The sequence below is a fragment of the Schistocerca serialis genome, chromosome 8 (genome assembly GCF_023864345.2).
Source record: "Schistocerca serialis cubense isolate TAMUIC-IGC-003099 chromosome 8, iqSchSeri2.2, whole genome shotgun sequence".
Classification (NCBI taxonomy): domain Eukaryota; kingdom Metazoa; phylum Arthropoda; class Insecta; order Orthoptera; family Acrididae; genus Schistocerca; species Schistocerca serialis.
In genome coordinates, this window is record NC_064645.1 from 240,575,054 (window position 1) to 240,593,897 (window position 18,844).

Sequence of the window (18,844 nt, forward strand, 5' to 3'; positions counted from 1 at the left end):
AGCATGTGACGTACCGAGCGAAGTTTGTGACTGGGTTGGGGATACTTGTCAGGGAGGACGCAGCATGTTAGCTTGGATCGAGAGTCACCGACAGAAATGGAAATAACTACAAGGCCATCGATTTATTTTACAAAAAGATGAACTTCCTTCCAAAAAACAAAAGGCTTCTTCCTCTACCAAAAGTTTACAACAAGCCAAATAATTATGCCACCTTATTGAATTGAAATCTTAGCAACAGAACTGAATTTACGTTCGTTTGTCGGGTTTTCTCTCGACGCTTTCGGGCGGATGCCGAGGAAGTAGACGGGTGCAGAGTCCGAGGTCGATGGCCTGCGTAGCGAAGACGAGGCACCTGGACGTTCAGCTGCGTCGCAGTCTCTTCCGGGCGGCAGTCCGCGGCGGCTCGAAAGACGCCTGCTTCTCTTTCTTCCGGCTATTTAACACGGCGGCTCCAGTCTTCCTCCGTTGATTCCGGAGTGATGATTGGCGGCCGTTGGCGATCCCTGATTGGTGGATAATGATATCATAGTGTGACCATGTGTGGCTGTGCGCGCCACGACAATATTGCTGTGCAAAACATAAGAATGAAAGTAACTTTCTCATGATGTGTCATTGCCAAGCAAAATAGCTCGATAAAACTTAGAACATAAATAAAAAGAAATAATACTACAGTATAGTATAGAAGGTAAATGAAAGAAATACATAATGAGACAAACAGAAACTGCACTACGATTCATCATCATCACGCAGCGAGTATTCTACGGCTGACGCCGCTTCTCGCTTACTGACCGTGCCTGTCGCCTTCTTGTCATCCTCTGGCATACACTGAGTCCCGTACCTCTCAGCTCCAGCTCCTGCTAGGTCGTCCACACTTTCTTCTCTCCGCTGCGGTCCACTGTCTCACATTCTTTACCCATCGGTGGTTATCCTTCCTTTCTAAATGTCCATACCACCTCTGTGGTCTATTATTGATTTATCGACACTCACAGCCCTTCTTATGCTATGGTATTTGGTACACGATCCAGCTTGGAGATGCCGCAGTTTCTTTTCCAAATGTCCATCTCTGGTGCAAGCAACGTGTTTCTCTGATTCCTGTCTGTTACCCAAGTTTCTGCTCCGTACTGAAACGGCGGGCAAGGTGATTGGGGAGTGGAGAGCTGTGTGTTTGCGACCGAGGGTCAGCTGGGCTGAGAAACTTATTTTTTAATTACGTTTTTTATTCTTTTCTTTTTTCTCAAATTTCTTCTACGAATCATCGCCGACGACACCGATTAGGAACGCCCGACGTCCTTGGAGCGAGCCAGATGCCGGACTAGCACTGCGGCGCACATACCATGACTCCTCAGAGTGTAAGACCAAGAAAAACGGAAGCACTCTTAATTTGAAGGAGAGCTCTGTGTAAGCAAATTGATCTCGCTACAAGCAACGATGCCACTTGCTGACAAAATTTAAAACCGCACCAACATATTCTGTTGAGTAATGCTATAAAACTTAAGCAGTAAAGAATTAAACAGAAAGCCGGCCGCGGTGGTCTCGCGATTCTAGGCGCGCAGTCCGGAACCGCGCGACTGCTACGGTCGCAGGTTCGAATCCTGCCTCGGGCATGGATGTGTGTGATGTCCTTAGGTTAGTTAGGTTTAAGTAGTTCTAAGTTCTAGGGGACTGATGACCACAGCTGTTAAGTCCCATAGTGCTCAGAGCCATTTGAACCATTTGAATTAAACAGAAGTTGTGGCCTCAATAAATACTAAACGTCAAGCAACATACACAGTAGCTAAGAACAAGGTCTCACAGACAAGCAGTTACATACGTAACATTTTTCCACGTGCCCATTTAGCAATAAAAGTTACTAGACACTGAAGACAATAGCAGTCGCTCTAAGCTACACCGAAAGCTACTTGAGTTAGGGCATTCACAATTCCTTAACTATAAAGAGCTTGACGTCGCTTAAGACTATGTCAGTAGTCTCTTGTGGTAAACTATGATTCAGCTAGAGAGGTACTTGCCTGACGAGCAATAAAACCCGGCACACAGCGGTAGCCTTAAGGTAATCTGCGTCTTAGACTAATTTATTACTACAAGAATTAGAACTGTTCTTGCTGAAGGGTTTTGCAGATAAAAGATTAAGACAACCACTCAGGAAAGTACACCACAGCGACTGTTCCTTATGCATCACAAGCCCACAACATAATATATATGGACACGTCCATAAAATAACCGATACGGGCAACTATACAAAATGTTAACCCAACAAACAACAAGGGCCGTGTTCCTTACCACCACCCAAAACACTCCATGACAATCCTGAAGACACACACTAATCGACAGATCGACAGACAAGTAGTATCGAGGTACGCCAGGAACACTCACAACAAATACAGAGGAACACGAAGCAGCGAGACAACTAGGGACGCCCACGTTCTTCCAGCAACCAAACACGAACACGATCGTGACAGATTAATAAAATGCAACAATTTAAATTCGATACTCTTTGAGACACGGCTCTTGCGAACCACATACTGTCGAAAAACACCACAATGTGACCATCTAACTGCCAGTCGTGCCTCCAATCTTAATGTAGTTGCTCAAGACTGGACACAGAAAACATGCGGGACTTTTTAGTTGTTTCTCTCCAATGACATTCAAAACTTATTTGCTCGTCAATAAACTCATTATTCGGGTCATACCACTGACATGCGGAATAAATCACATTTCAAACAGATCCCACAAAGATCTCAAAACCATAGTTAATACAAGACACCAGACAGACAAACTACAGTATGTAATCAAAAGTCTCCAGACACACCCAAAAACATATGTTTTTCATATTAGGTGCATTGTGCTGCACCTACTGCCAGGTACTCTATATCAGTGACCTCAGTAGTAATTAGACATCGTGAGAGAGCACAATGGGGAGCTCAACGGAACTTAAGGACTTCGAACGTGGTCAGGTGATTGGGTGTCGCCGGCCGCGGCGACCGAGCAGTTCTAGGCGATACAGTCTGGAACCGCGCGACCGCTACGGTCGCAGGTTCCAATCCTGCCTCGGGCATGGATGTGTGTGATATACTTAGGTTAGTTAGGTTTAAGTAGTTCTAAGTTATTGGGTACTGATGACCTCAGGAGTTAAGTCCCATAGTGCTTAGAGCCTTTGAACCATTATTTGATTGGGTGTCACTTGTGTCATACGTCTGTACGCGAGGTTTCCAAAATCCTAAACATCCCTAGGTCCACTGTTTCCGATGTGATAGCGAAGTGGAAACGTGAAGGGAAACGTATAGCACAAAAGCATGCAGGCTGACCTCGTCTGTTGACTGACAGAGACCGCCGACAGTTGGAAGAGGGTCGTATTGTGTAATAGGCAGACATCTATACAGACCAGCACACAGGAATTCCAAATTGCATCAGGATCCACTGCAAGTGCTACGACAGTTAGGCGGGAGGTAAGAAAACTTGGATTTCATGGTCGAGCGGCTGCTCATAACCCACACATCACGCCGGTAAATGCCAAACGACGCCTCGCTTTGTGTTACGAGGGTAAACATTGGACGATTGAACGGTGGAAAAACGTTGTGTGGAGTGACGAATCACGGTACACAATGTGGCGATATGGTGACAGGGTGTGGGTATGGCGAATGCCCAGTGGACGTCTCTGCCAGCGTGTGTAGCGCCAAAAGTAAAATTCGGAGGCGGTGGTGTTATGGTGTGGGAGTGTTTCTCAGGGAGGGGGCTTGCACCCCTTGTTGTTTTCCGTGGCAGTATCACAGCACACGCCTACATTGATGTTTTAAGCACCTTCTTGCTCCCTACTGTTGAAGAGCAATTCGGGGATGGCGATTGCATTTTCCAACGCGATCGAGCACCTGTTCATAATGTACGGTCTGTGGCAGAGTGGATACACGACAATAACATCCCTGTAATGGACTAGCCTGCACAGAGTCCTGACCTGAATCCTGTAGAACACCTTTGGGATGTTTTGGAACGCCGACTTCGTGCCAGGCCTCACCGACCGACGTCGATACCTCTCCCCAGTGCAGCACTCCGTGAGGAATGGGCTGCCATTCCCCGAGAAACCTTCCAGCACCTGATTGAACGTATGCCTGCGAGAGTGGAAGCTGTCATCAAGGGTAGGGGTGGGTCAACACCATATTGAATTCCAGGATTACCGATGGAGGGCGCCACGAACTTGAAAGTCATTTTCAGCCAGGTATCCGGATACTTTTGATCACATAGTGTATAAACCACTAATATTTCACGTAGTTGGACTGTCAGAATTACGCACAACACGCGTGTGTCTGATCACCGACCACACATCGTTTCAGAACCACTTACAGTGGAGCTAAAATCAATTCCCAAACATGTGATACGTAATAGATCAGTAACGCATACACCAACCAAACTCACTACAAACGCACTCTGACAAAAGCTTTCAGGTGCTTGCCGCATGAAACAGATATATTCTGCTGCTGATTAAACATGACCGAAGTTAACCAGTACCTTCTCATTTAATGAACAAGTACCTAAACCATGTGAGATTGGAGAAAAGAATTCAAGAGAACGCCTTCTTCCAGGGGCATACCTAATAGCATCCAACTCTGTGCAGCTTTCGTTGCAAATAACTGAACTCACAATACGAACGATGCAGTCACTGTTATGGATATCGAATATAGGATTTCAATCTGATTATGCAACTCAAATCTCAATGCACAGCTCGCAGATAGGATAGAAACTGAATCACTTTGCTTAGTTTTGCTTAGTGATTCTTATGTAGGTGAGCGTCATGAGGAGATAATCTTTTGTTACTGAAACTATGGATGTAGGTTAGTTAGTTTCTGGGACATTACAATGATAGGCTATAGTATACAATCCTAGTGTTTGTAAAGGTCTAATAGTAACTTGTTCGACATGTACTAGAGAGTGCCTGCTTACCTGTTATTTTCTGCTATTTCTTATAAAATTTGAACTTAACGCGTTGCTCTGCAGTAACATGTTATGGATCTCCGCACTCACAGATATATACTAAGATCAGCTGATAGCAGCGGATAAACATGCTTCAGCTTAGTATGCCCTGTGTCCGCATTTTTTTATGCTCATTGTGTATTTTGATTACAGTTGATTTAATGAAAATTTTAAGCTCACCTTTTAATTATGTCCAAATATCTTAGTTCTTCGAAATGCGATGTCTTTTTCCGCCAGGTACGTTCATTCTGAACGTCACAGCAGTGGACAATGATGACCCATATGAAGGAAGCAACGCCAAACTGAGATACTCAATTGAAAAAAATGCCGTGGATGAACGAACAGGCTCGCCCATGTTTGAAATCGACCCTGACACTGGCGAAATAATGACGGTGGTTTGCTGTCTGGACCGAGAGCGTACGCCCAGATTTACCATTCAGGTTGTCGCTATAGACGGAGGAGGCCAGGAAGGTAACTATAATTCGTTTCTACTCGTCAAAAGATCTTAGTGGAATAGTAGTTGCCTGGCTATAACATGTTTACTTATTTATTTATACTTTAAAACATAGAGAGCTACAAGTTGAACAGCAGGCACATTATTTAATACCATTTTTCATTATTCGACGATTGCATTTTGTGTTCACATTCTAAAAGTTATAATAATTTGTTTTTTATGAACACGTACCTAATAAGATATTAACATTTGTTTCACCCATATCACTGACAACAATTGATTGCAGCAACCAGCTACTTGTTTTGTAACGTTTTTTGTGCCAAGACGTGTTCCGGCCTTTCTCCCTTCTCGTACATTTATATTTTCATCAATATAACGGTTGTATCGGCTGAGTTTTGAATGCTGCTCCTCCCGCCTTTCTTTATTCTGTAACTAGCAACTCCTTTTTTCGCAGTTGTTATGCATAGTACACAAATTTTTAGTTGCACTGATGATGTGTATCATTTACCGTGTGGCCAAATTACGTGTACAGCTCAGACGCATAGTGAATTTCAAGAAAGAGACACAGATTTTCAAGAACAAAACAGGCACTTTCACTTTCTGGTCCCACTACGGCGTATTATCCATTTGGATGCCTTAAAACTTCAGATATGGAACCTTGTCCAGTGTAGGCTCATTGATATCCATTCTAGTCGTTGCCAATCATTTTTATTTATTTGTATTAGCATAACATGAGTTTGTGTAAAATTTAAGGTTAAGCTGTTTGCTGTGAAACGGTTCTAAGTGTGTTACACTACCCTGCTGCTTTGTCTAGTGTGGATACCTTTGGGCCCTGTATCAGTAGTCATCAGGAAACACGAAAGCTTTTGAAGAGTCCTTCAGTGTTTTGGGTAAACTATTTATGTAGATCAACAGCAGGAACAGGCTGAGCACTTAACCTTGTGGGACACTGTATTTAATGTTCCCCAATCCCAGTTTAATCATACACCTGTCATATCAGTTTTCTGTTGCTACATTATTCCATCCATTCAAGAGGAGTGATCGTAACACCACACTATTTTATTTTCTGTCATAGAATTTTACAATCTGTACAATCAAAGGCCTCAGTAAGTTCACAGGAACTGCTAACGGGATAATTTTTCTTCTTTAGTTCTGCCAGAACTGATTTCCTGAGATAATATATCGCTTTCATAATAGAGAAACCTGCATGGTAGACGAACTGTCGTATGAAACATTCATAAAAAAGAGAAAATTATTATGGTACTTTACTCTATGACAGCACTTTCGTCTGCTGGCAACTGACCAAGTACCATCACCAGGCCATTCCCTGGCACAGTCGTCAAACTTGCTAGGGCAAGTGGGTGTGTCATATACTCAATAAACAGACTGAGATCACATAGAGAAGGGAGACTGATTTACAGTTAGAGGTCACTTGCTCATCTCCACCAAGTACATGGCCAAAGAGGGGGGGGGAGGGGGTTCCAGGGGTTACGAGCGCCCCCTCCCCTCTCCCATCAACTAAATGATATTAAACGCTTTCTAGTTGCCATGTGGTGCAATTTAAAGATACGAGGGCCGATCAAAACGTCTCCGTTTTAGAGAGTTGCTGCTGCGTATATGCAACGTAGCGCGACTTCGAAGCGGGTATATAAGCAAGGTATTAGTGTGGCATTCGTGTATGACGACGTTATTACCAAATGCGTCCAAACAGGACGAACATGCTGTTATTCTTTTCTTGGGTGCCGCAAAACAAATACTGCTAGACATCCATAGGAGAGTGAAGACTAGAATGAGTACGGGTCTGCATGTCTGCCGAAAAGCAGCTTTGTGAAATAGCGCAACAAGGTAACGCAGAAGTCACATCAACTGAAGTGGGAGACACCATAGCGCCCACCCTATAGCCTTGATCTCTACCCATGCGATTAGCACGCCTTCAGTCTCTATTAGAAAGGCCTTTTTGAGTGTACGGCGATTTCCGTCGGATGAGGGTGTGCAGGAGGCAGTTATGGACCTCTTCGCGCATCAAAACAGTGTTTTGCCAAACCATATCTTAAACCTATCGATATATCGATAGCACTATCGGCTATCACCTGTCTCTGCTGTAGCCAATACTAGCTATTTATTATACATTGTTGGGCTTACTTGAGTTCATCTGTTGTATTGTTGGTCACTTCAGTTCGTACGTTCAGCTGAATTTAATGTAAGTGCTGCAGTTTATTGTTTTTATGTTATGTGCTGTTCTGATTGTTTGAATTATTCAGAAGCTTATAACAAGAAGGAAAAGAAAAACTGATTTACTACAAACAGCTAGCTGTACACAAAAACATAGGAAGTGTATCACTTACAAGTTAAAATCGGAATCATCAGTTATCCTTAGTTATGTATCCGTGTTGTTGTTGTTCTGGTCTTCAGTCCTGAGACTGGTTTGATGCAGCTCTCCATGCTACTCTATCCCGTGCAAGTTTCTTCATCTCCCAGTACCTACTGCAGCCTACATCCTTCTGAATCTGCTTACTTCATTCATATTTTGTCTCTTTTCTACGAGTTTTACCCTCCACAGTCCCCTCCTTGGCGATCTCTTGATGTCCCAGGATGTGTCCTACCAACCAACCCCTTCTTTTAATCTGGTTGTGCCTCAAATTCCTTTTCCCCCCGTTCTGTTGAGTACCTCCTTGTTAGTTATGTGGTCTACCTTTCTAATCTTCAGCATTCTTCTGTAGCATCATATTCGAAAAGCTTCTATTCTCTTCTTGTTTACCATCCATGTTTCACCACACATGGCTACACTCCATACAAATACTTTCAGAAAAGACTTCCTGACTCTTAAATCTGTACTCGACGTTAACAAATTTCTCTTCTGCAGAAACCGCTTTTCTTGCTGTTGCCAGTCTCCATTTTATATCCTCCCTACTTCGACCATCATCAGTTATTTTGCTCCCCAAATAGCAAAACTCCTTTACTACTTTAAGTGTCTCATTTCCTAATCTAATACCCTCAGCATCACCCGACTTAATTCAACTACGTTCCATTATCCTCGTTTTGCTTTTGTTGATGTGCATCTTATATCCTACTTTCAAACGCTGTCCATTCCATTCAACTGCTCTTCCAAGTCCTTTGCTGTATCTGACAGAATTACAATGTCATCAGCAGACCTTTTCTCCCTGGATTTCAATTCCTATTCCAAATTTTTCTTTTGTTTCTTTTACTGGTTCACAATGTTCAGATTGAATAACGTTGGGAATGGACTACAACTGTGTCTCACTCCTTTCTCAACCACTACTTCCATTTCATGCCTCTCGACTCTTATAACTGCCATCTGGTTACTTTACAAGTTGTGAATAGCCTTTTGCTTCCTGTATTTTACCCCTGCTGCCCACAGAATTTCAAAGAGAGTATGTCAGTCACCATTGTCAAAAGCTTTTTCAAAGTCTACATATGTTATAAACATACTTTTACTTTCCTTAACACCATTCTCTGTGAGAAGTTGTAAGGTCAGTATTGCCACGCATGTTCCTACAGTTATCCAGAATCCAAACTGTCCTTCCCCGAGTTCAGCTTCTACAAGTTTTTCATTCTTCTGTAAAGAATTCGTGTTAATATTTTGAAACCATGTCTTATTAAGCTAGTAGTTGGGTAATATTCACACCTGTCTGTATCTGCTTTCTTTGGAACTGGAATTATTATATTCTTCATGAAGTATGATAGTATTTCACCTGTGTCCTCCATCTTGCTCACCATGTGGGAAAGTTTTGTCATGGCTTACTCTCCCAAGACTAGGAGTAGTTCTAAAGGATTGTCATATACTCCCAGAGCCTTGTTTCAACTTAGGTCCTTCAGTGTTCTGTCAAATTCTTCATGCAGTATTGTATCTCCCATCTCACCTTCATCTACATCCATTTCTATAATATTGCCCTCTAGTACATCTTCCTTGTATAGACTCTCCATGTACTCCTTCCACCTGTCAGCTTTCCCTTCTCTGTTTATGACTACTTTTCCATCTCAGCTCTTAATATTCATACAAGTTCTTTCTCCAAGCGCTTCTTTAATTCTCCTGTAAGAGGTATCTAACTTCCCCGTAGTCATATATGCTTCTAAATCATTACGTTTGTTCTCTAGCCATTCTGCACTTCCAGTTTCAGCCTTTAGATGTTTGTATTCCCTTTTGTCTGCTTCATTTACTGTATTTTTGCATTTTCTTCTTTCATCATTTAAATTCAGCATCTTATGTGTTACCCAAGGATTTCTGCCAGCCCTTGTATTTTTACCTGCTTGATCATTTGCTGCCTTCGCTATTTCATCTCTCTAAGCTACCCATTCTTCTACTACTGTATTTCATTCCCCTATTTTTGTCAATTATTTCCTAAGGCTGCCTCTGTAATTCTCAACAACCTCTGGTTCTTTCAGTTTGAGCCAGCACCATCTCCGTAATTTCCTACCTTTTTCTAATTTCTTCAGTTTTAATCTACAGTCCATAACCAATAAATCTCTGTCTTATTGCTATATAATCAGTCCGAAACCTTCCAGTGTCTCATCTCTTCCATGTATGTGCAACCTTGCTTCATGATTCTTAAACCAAGTGTTAGTAATGGGTAAATTATACTCTATGCAAAATTCTACCAGTTGGCTTCCTCTTTCATTTCTTTCCCCAGTCCATATTCATCTACTATCTTTCCTTAACTCACCCTTTTCGTACTGTCGAACTCCAGTCCTCCATGTCTACTAAATTTTTGCCTCCCATAACTATGTGAATAATTCATACATTTTTCAGTCTCTTCATCGTCTATGGAGCTAGTTGGGACATAAACTTGTACTACTGTGGTGACTGTGGGCTTGATGTCTATCTTGGGTACAATAATGTGTTCACTATGCTTTTGGTAGTAACTTATCCACATTCCTATTTTCGTATTCTTTATTAAACCTACTCCAGCAAACTGCTATTTCAATTTTTGTTTATAACCCTGTATTCAATTGACCAGAAGTCCAGTTCCCCTTGCCATCAAACTTCGCCCATTCCCACCATATCTAACTTTAACTGGTCCATTTCCTTTTTTATATTTTGTAACCCACCTGCCCAATTAAGGGATCTAACATTTCACACTCTAACCCGAAGAATGCCAGATCTGTTTCTCCCGATGACCACATCCTCCTGAGTAGTCCCCACTCAGAGATGTAAATGAGCGACTTTTCACCTCGGGAATATTGTAGTTGAAATTAATGCATATGAATCAATGTTAAGATCGAAAAACTGTAGCTCATAATATTTGTATATTCCATTTTCTTTTAAAAGCAAATCTTCTGCCCCAGTCATCTCAAATAGTAACTGACACTAATGAAACCCCTTCTCAATAAAGGCTACTGTCTTACAGTTGATAATTTCTACATCTCTTCATTACTAGCATATCGCCTTATTACTAAGAAACTGATATATATGGTAGTGTATGACCTTCTAGGAAGATGTGCCACCCAACTTTCACAGTAAGAAATTGAAGAAGGGAGATATTGTTGCTTTTGAGAGGCGTAAAGCTACAGAAGTGAGATGGAACGACTAGTGTCATGTGCCCATTTTGAGTGCTACCCACAACGTTGAAATGAAAAATGTAAATGAAAATGGTAAACAGATAATAAAACCAACAGCAGTCATGTCATATAACAACACTATGGGATAAAGTTGGCCAACATATAGTAGACATTCCAGTAACATGGAAAAGAGGGTAAAAATACACCAAAAGATATTTTTCCATCTGCTTGAACTGGCTCTCAGGAATTTTCATGTGGCAATGATTGAGAAAATCACAGCCAAATATCACAGGAAAGAATTCTCTTCTCAATTAGCTGTCATCCATCCATGATCACCAATCCTATTCATACAACTGACTGTCATTTCCCATCTTTCATCCCAGCTACTGGTAAGAAGCAGAATCCTACCAGAATATGTGGGATGTGAATGCGAACAAAAGTAAAAGGGAATCATGATGTATGTGTGAAAATTGTGATGTAGCCCCATGTATTGTACTATGCTTCATAGCCTATCACCCGGCCATGAATATATGAAAGATGTTGCATTAGTGTAATTTTTATTGTTTATCATAAACACTACAAAGAGTTTTGAAAGGGATTCAACTGAAATATTCTGTTTTAAGACATTTTATTCTATGTAGAGTTATTTTTTAAGAGCAATGAGTAGACTTGGAGTTTTAATATAACCTTTCTTAAACGTTCTCTAATTACTCTTCAAGTGAATAGTTCATCAAGCTACTGTTTAGAATAACATATAATCATAATAAAGTTTAAAATTCAGCAACAAAAGAATTGGAAATTTTTGTACACACTTTTACCAAAAAACAGTAAATGGAAGAGGTTAATATAACAATAATGTGATGGGTTCTGTGACAACTGCAGTCTGTAATAATGATATTCAGTACACCTTTGGTGTGGCGAATATGGCCTTGGGTTCCTTTGAATTGAAGGTAAAGCCCAATCACATAGTGCTCTCATGGTGGATGAATACCTGTAGTTGAAAATACAAAAGACACTTTAGACCAAAGGTTTACACCTCCCACACCACCAGCATGGATGACTGCAGACCTCCTCAGTGTGTTTGTCAGGTTGAGGGAGGAATTTCTGTAGGACACGCTGCTTGATCTGATCCACTGTTTAGGGAGCCTCTGTTCATCCTGTCTTGCCATGCAATTGTATCTTGTCCTGCACTGAAGTCAAATATCCCAGTGGTGAAGAGGTGCATTATGATAGCCTTGGTGTGTCTCCAATTTCCTGTACACCCTGTACCCACATCACTGCATCATGTGACATAATGTTGTCAGGTACCTTTCAGTCGTGATATTATTGCAGTGAGGCATTTCATGGGTCTTGAGGATCTGTTATCTTATGGGTGTGGGTATGTGTTGTAAATATGTTTTATATTTGTGCAGTTAGAGTAACAGGTCTATGAATTAATGTTTACTTGTTTTGACAGGAACAACAACTGTATCAATCACAGTGAAAGATGTGAATGACACACCACCAGAATTTTCTAAACTGGAATGGTTTGTGGAAGTGGATGAGACGGATGGAGATAATATCCCAAGAAAGCCTATTCTTACTGTAACTGTTCGTGATCAGGATGAATCCAACACGTTTCAGTTTAAGGTAAAGTTTTTCTTCTTGTTTCGATCTTCTACTACAATGTAGTATGAATTTTCATTTTTTTCTTCGGTCTAATTTCTCAGTATGATTATTACACTAAGAATAATGCCTCTTTGTTACACTTTTACAGCCCAAAGAGATACAAGTTGCATTTGGATTTGTCAGATTATCTTTCACTGCTGCTTCAAGTTGTGTTCTTCCCAACTATTAGTTCTAGTTACAGTACTTCCATCGGGTTCTTTTCTTGATTATGTTTAATGATGTAGTTGCATATAGTATAGTTCATCAGCAATGACCATAAGAACTTTCATAATATCAAATATGTGAATCTAACATTTTGAGACTTACAAGAATAGCCGTCATTTCCTTTAAAGTGAAAATGGAGATTAATGCAACAAAATAAAATTGAAACTCATACAGAGGTATAAAGAATAGCTGTCTCTTATAACCAGTAATAACACAATAAATATATCACTGTTCCATCATTTATTGACACAACACCAAGCACCAAGTTGTAGATGAACACTTTATCGAAAAATATATAAATTGATGGTGGTAAAATGTAGAATTCTGATGGAAATCACCACTCCATTTACATACTAAGTGTAGTTAATGTTAAAGTCCAAGTTCCAATATAGCAGCCAGATTCTAATTCCAGAACCAAGCCCAATCAATATCAAACAGTAGGTCCAACACAGTGTAGCACATCCGAGTTGTGGAGTGGAACTGAGCACGATGAGAACTGGTTTGAAGACATCACTAGCTGTGTTAAATAAATCTCCATAGTTAATGAAGCCGGCAGCTGTGATCACTGTATATTCTGGGCACCCAATCACTGAGTGTTATGGGTGGCCAATGACTGTGATTTGAAGCACACATGCTCGAAGGCAGCCTGCGATGTTAGACGGAGGGCCGCACGTGGAGAAGTGCGGCCAACGATGTGTTTCTCAGCCGTGTGTAATGGAGCACACCACTGCTCGATGCAGAGACTTAATTATGGTGGATACCACACCCCTTCCCCCCCCCCCCCCCCCCCCCCCCTGAGGAAGTGGGGAAACGTGTTGCAAATGGACACCATGTCCATGTCGTCCTCCTCCAAGTCCTCAGCGGCATTGGTGACTCGGGACACAGGAGCATGCTGATGAAAATGCCCTGGCCAGGGGTGAAGGTTGTATGGTGAGTCTGGTGTTACACTCACTGGGTGACTTGGTGTAGGATAGGAACTAGGTGACTGGTAATGGTGGTGTGGAGAGGGGGATGGAAAAAACTGTTGGGAAATTAGTGGAGGATGAAGTTGATTGGCATGTCACAGAACCTGCACCCTGAAGACCTTCCGTCCCCAGTGCTAGGTTATTGTTTCCGGAATCCAGGTCGGTTGCCGGGCAAATTATTTCACCCACACCGAGGTCCCATTGCATAACTTGGAAGCAGGCAGTGCTGGTGCTGGCTGTGGCATCAGGATGAGAAATCTTAAGAGGGTCCAGGGCTGCTATCTGTTGAGAAGTTCCACAGGACTTTTGTCTCTGATGAGGGGGGGGGGGGGGGACCAATAACTGCTCAAAAAAGAAAGCTAAAAAAGTTAGTGATGCATTGGTGGAGTGATTGTGGAGATATTTCTTCATCTGCGTTTTGAGAGTGCAGACCATCCTCTCAGCTTCTCCATTAGAGTGTGGATGGAAGGGGAGCATTGGAATGTGGTGAACACCATGCTGGACACAGAAACCACGTAACTCCTCGCTATGGAATTGTGGACTGTTGTCAGTTATGAGCGCTTCCAGCAGACCTTCAGTCAGAAAATTTTTTTCTAGGGCTGTGATGGTGTTGGTGGTAGACGTGATGTTGCATTGGACAACATACAGAAATCTGGAATAAGCATCAACCACTCTCAAGAACAAGGCATTAAGCACTGGTCCGGTGAAATCAATGTGTACCCACTCCCAAGGGTTAGCACATGGTTGCCAAGAAGCAAATAAATGTCGTGAGGCTGCCTGCTGGCTTTGGCAGGATGGACACATTTGATTGACCCATTTAATCTCCTGGTTGATGCCAGTAAGTAAACCTGTGAACCAGAAATTTAGTTTGAGATACCCCCTGTGACCTTGGTACAATAGTTGCAAGACGTGCTGACAAAGAGAGTAAGGAATGACTACTCATGGATGGCCCTCATCGGAAATAAGCAGAATAACTCCATCGATTAACATGAGCCGATGTAGGGCATTGAATAACTGACGGAATGCTGTGAAAGCCATTTGATGTTGTAGTTCGGGCCATCCATGAAGTATATGACTCTGGACTTGTTGGAGTACCTCATCATTACCAGTAGCATCTGAGACCCAGGAGCTGGTAATGGGAAAAGAATCTATGTGGTTTATGCTTTTCATTGATGTGAAAACACAGAATTTCATCTCTGTCAAACTCTGGATAGGACACCCATGGAAGGCAGGAGAGGGCATCAGCATTGGTGTGTTCAGTCGTGTTGCAGAAGTTAATCTCATACTGGTAGTATGCCAAAAATAAAGACCAGTGCTGGAGGTGGTGAGTAGTCCTGTCTGGAATATTGGCTGCTGGATTGAATAAGGGATCAGCAGTTTATGGTTGGTGACGAGGTGAAACTTTGTGCCATAAACAAATACATGGAATTTCTTTAATGCAAAGATGATGGCCATTGCTTCTTTTATATTTGGGAGTACATGCGTTGGGTGTCAGTCAATGTTTTTGATGCACATAGCCATCCACCTCCCTGTGTGCCAGGACCGCTCTGATGCCTGTATCAGATGCATCCGTTGCAATAAATATCTACTCTGTAGGATCAAAATGTGAGAGGCACAGGTCCTTCAACAACTGGGATTTCAATCTGTGGAAGGCATGCTTGCAGGCTCGTGTCTGCTGGAAAGGCACCTCTTTTTTTGCATAACTGAGACAAGGGAGCAGTTTCTGTTGCTGCTGCGGGTAAGAACTTTTGATAATATGATATCTTCCGCAGAAAGGAACAAAGTTGCTTAAGCATTGTCGGTCTAGGAAGTTTCATTATGGCTTCGACTTGATTATCCAGAGGACGAAGTTTGAGCTGGAAATGATGCGGCTGAAGTACTCAATCTCAGGGTGGAAAAAAAACAACATTTTTCTTTTCTGAATTTTAGGCCAGCCTCCCTTAAGACGCTGAATAAAGATTTCAGATTGAAAGGGTGTTCCTCCATGGTTCTCCCTGTTACAGTGATGTCATCTAAATAGTTAGTCCATCCATCCACTTTGAGTACTAATTGTTCCAAAAACAGTTGATGAATTGTGGGGGCACTTGCTATACCAAACAGGCATTTCAAATGATAAAGCTTGCGTGGTATGTTAAGTGTAAGAAACTGTTGAGATTCTGTATCAAGGGGAAATTGGAAGTATGCATCCACGAGATTTGTTTTAGAAAAGCAGTTTCCACCTTTCAATTATGACAGTATTCTTCCTGCTTCAGAATAGAATATGTTTCAATCTCTGACTGGGCATTGACAATTACTTTAAAATTGTTGCACAGGCAGATCTTCCTCAATGGCTATTGCACTGTGACTCATGTGGTATCCCATAGACTAGAAGGAGTAGGTTCTTGAAATACAATTGCAATTATGCGATCCAACTCTTTCTTTACTTGGTCTCTGACAACTAACAAAACAGCACGGGCTCGAAAGTACCAAGGCTGAGCATTATGTTTCTGTGCAATGTGTGCCTCAAAGTCCTCTGTGGTGCTGAGTTATGGAGTGAATAGGTCCTCATAATTCTGGCTTAGCTTCTCTAGGTCCAAGTACAGAACATCTTCGAACACCAAATTCACAGAATCGTCTATTGAAATTCCAAATTTCTGAAAAGAGCCAAGTCCAAATAAGTTCTCAGCAGAATCACTGTTAACAACTAAGAAGGTAATGTGGCAGGTGACATTATGATATGTTATTGGCAGTTTGACCTGACCACATACTGGGGTGGTATGTTTATTATATGCCGTTATACATCTCTTTGTTTCTTGCAAGTGAGGAGCCCCAGGTTTCAAATAGGTGTTACAATTTAGAATGCTCATGGCTGCATCACTGTCTGCTTGTAATTGAACTGGTTTCTCTGCAATTTGCACTTTATGGAGAGTTTATTGGAGGTCTCTTGATGGTCTATAGTGGCTACAGATTAATATCCATCTGTTGGGCAGGAGGCTGTCTGGCCTGATGGAACTTACAACAGACAGAAACTAAATGGCCAGTAGCAGAACAGTTTTGGCAACAGGCCCATCAGTCAGGGTAGTCTTCACATTGATGTTTTTTAAAAAATCTGGACATGACGGCAATCATTTTGGTTCCCAAGACCTTTTTAATCAGCTCAAACAGAGTGGAGGACATTGGTAGTTATTGGTACGGCATCTCGCCTGTACTGTTTGTACATCCAAATCACCACTAGCGTGGCCATTGGCTACTGGCTCGGGTGTGTTTACATTAATGGCTGCTACGTCAATCCATGACTCCAGTTTCTTGCCTGCTGTTCAGGTCACTTCAAAGATTTGTGCTAAGTCCAAAACTTTGTCTAATGACAGGTCTTTGAGTTGAAGTGCCTCAAGCTGGAAATCCCTGTTTGGAGTACACCAGATGAACATTTCTTTTGCATAAGACTCCTTACTTTTAGGGGTAACAATTGTCTAAAGCCTCATCAAAGGAAGGAAAAGTCAGCACTTGGTGTGTTACTTGATTTTGCAGTAAGCTTTGAAAAAGTGGTTGGAGGGAGTTTAGTAGCAGCATCTGGCTCTCTTCCGGCTGATGAATAACTTGCGTGAGTAGAGCTGCCAGTGTAGATGGTTGCTATCTCATCGCCATTTTATTGTGTAATAACCAGGATTAACACAACAAATACATCACTGTTCTACAGTTTATTTATGCAACACTAATACAAGTAATTCTGTTACCAAGCACTAAGTTGTAGATGAACACCTTATGGAAAATTATATGAATTGATGGTGGTTACACCAACCTCCATGAAGTATAACTGAAATGCAGAATTCCAGCATAAATCACAAGCTCGTTGACATATTGAGCCTAGTGAACGTTGAAGTCCAAGTTCCAATATGACATTCGGATTCTAAGTCCAGAGCACAGCCCAATCAACATCAAACAGCAGATCCACCACAGCACAGAACTTCCGAGTTGTGGAGTGGAACATAGCACAATGAGAACTGGCTTGAAGTCATCAGTAGTAGTGTTAAATAAGGCTCCATAGTTAATGGAGCCAGCGGCTGGGGCTGCTGTATATTCTGAGTGGCCAGTCACTGAGTTTTATGGGTGACCAATCACTGTTGTTTGAAGTGCACATGCACGAAGGCAGCCTGCGGTGTTAAACAGTGGGCCCCAATGGAGAAGTGCAGCCAATGATGTGTTTCTCAGCTGGGTATAATGGAGCGTGCTGCTGCTCAGTGCGTAGATTTAATAGTCTTGGATACCACACTGTCTTAACAATACCAAGGTATACGTGTATGAGCAAAATCACAGTTTAATCTTACTTAGCTTAAACAATGATAAAATAAACTTACATAATATGAGCTAAAGCACTGTTTAGTTAAAAAGCAAGGAAATAAACTTTCATTGTATCACAATGTAGCCACAGGCAGATGTGTTACCCCACAGTAATTACCCACTCGAAGCCTCAAACAGCGCATTTGCATCAGATTCCAACCAATCTCTTATTCAGTTACCATTTAGCTAGTAGACAGCTGCCTTGTTATGGGACTGTGCTGCTAGCTCATAATCTGGGGTCATTTTCTTGCATGAATAGTAAATTTTATATTACTGCTGCTCACTTGGATGTATGACAACACAATTTATCACTGTGTTAGCTGAAGCAGTAATGGAGAATCATGTGTGGGCTCACAGTTGTGAAACAACAATGAGATGGTGGAAAACAATTTCATTTGTGGTTGACACACGAGGACATGCCCACACGAGGATTAATAAATTATGATACAAAATTGCTCATCAGTACTTACTTTCAGAAATGAAATATTGAATTTTGTTGACAGACGCATATGAAAGCACATACGCCATGCTAGCCTTTTGAACTGGTGGTTTCTTCTTCTAGGAGGAGGGTGATGTGGTTTGACTTAAGTTAAAGAATGTTAAAATGAAAGGACAGGTCGCTTAGAAAGGCCAACTCATAGTCGTCCCATATCCTGGGGCTTGAGTAATCTGTGACAGTACATTTATTCTTATTCAACCTTCTGCAACCCATCACCCCCCACCTCCGCCACCACCACCTTCCTCCATAAGGAAGAAACTA

At 41.8% G+C, this 18,844-nt stretch overlaps 1 protein-coding gene across 1 annotated transcript in view; it reads left to right on the forward strand.

Annotated features, from left to right (window-relative positions):
- Positions 1 to 18,844, forward strand: part of LOC126416950 (neural-cadherin-like) — a 154,475-nt gene that overhangs the window by 44,697 nt on the left and 90,934 nt on the right. The window contains exons 5-6 of the mRNA XM_050084830.1: positions 5,197 to 5,430; positions 12,387 to 12,559. Coding sequence (XP_049940787.1) covers positions 5,197 to 5,430; positions 12,387 to 12,559 — 407 coding nt within the window. The remainder of the gene's footprint in view (positions 1 to 5,196; positions 5,431 to 12,386; positions 12,560 to 18,844) is intronic.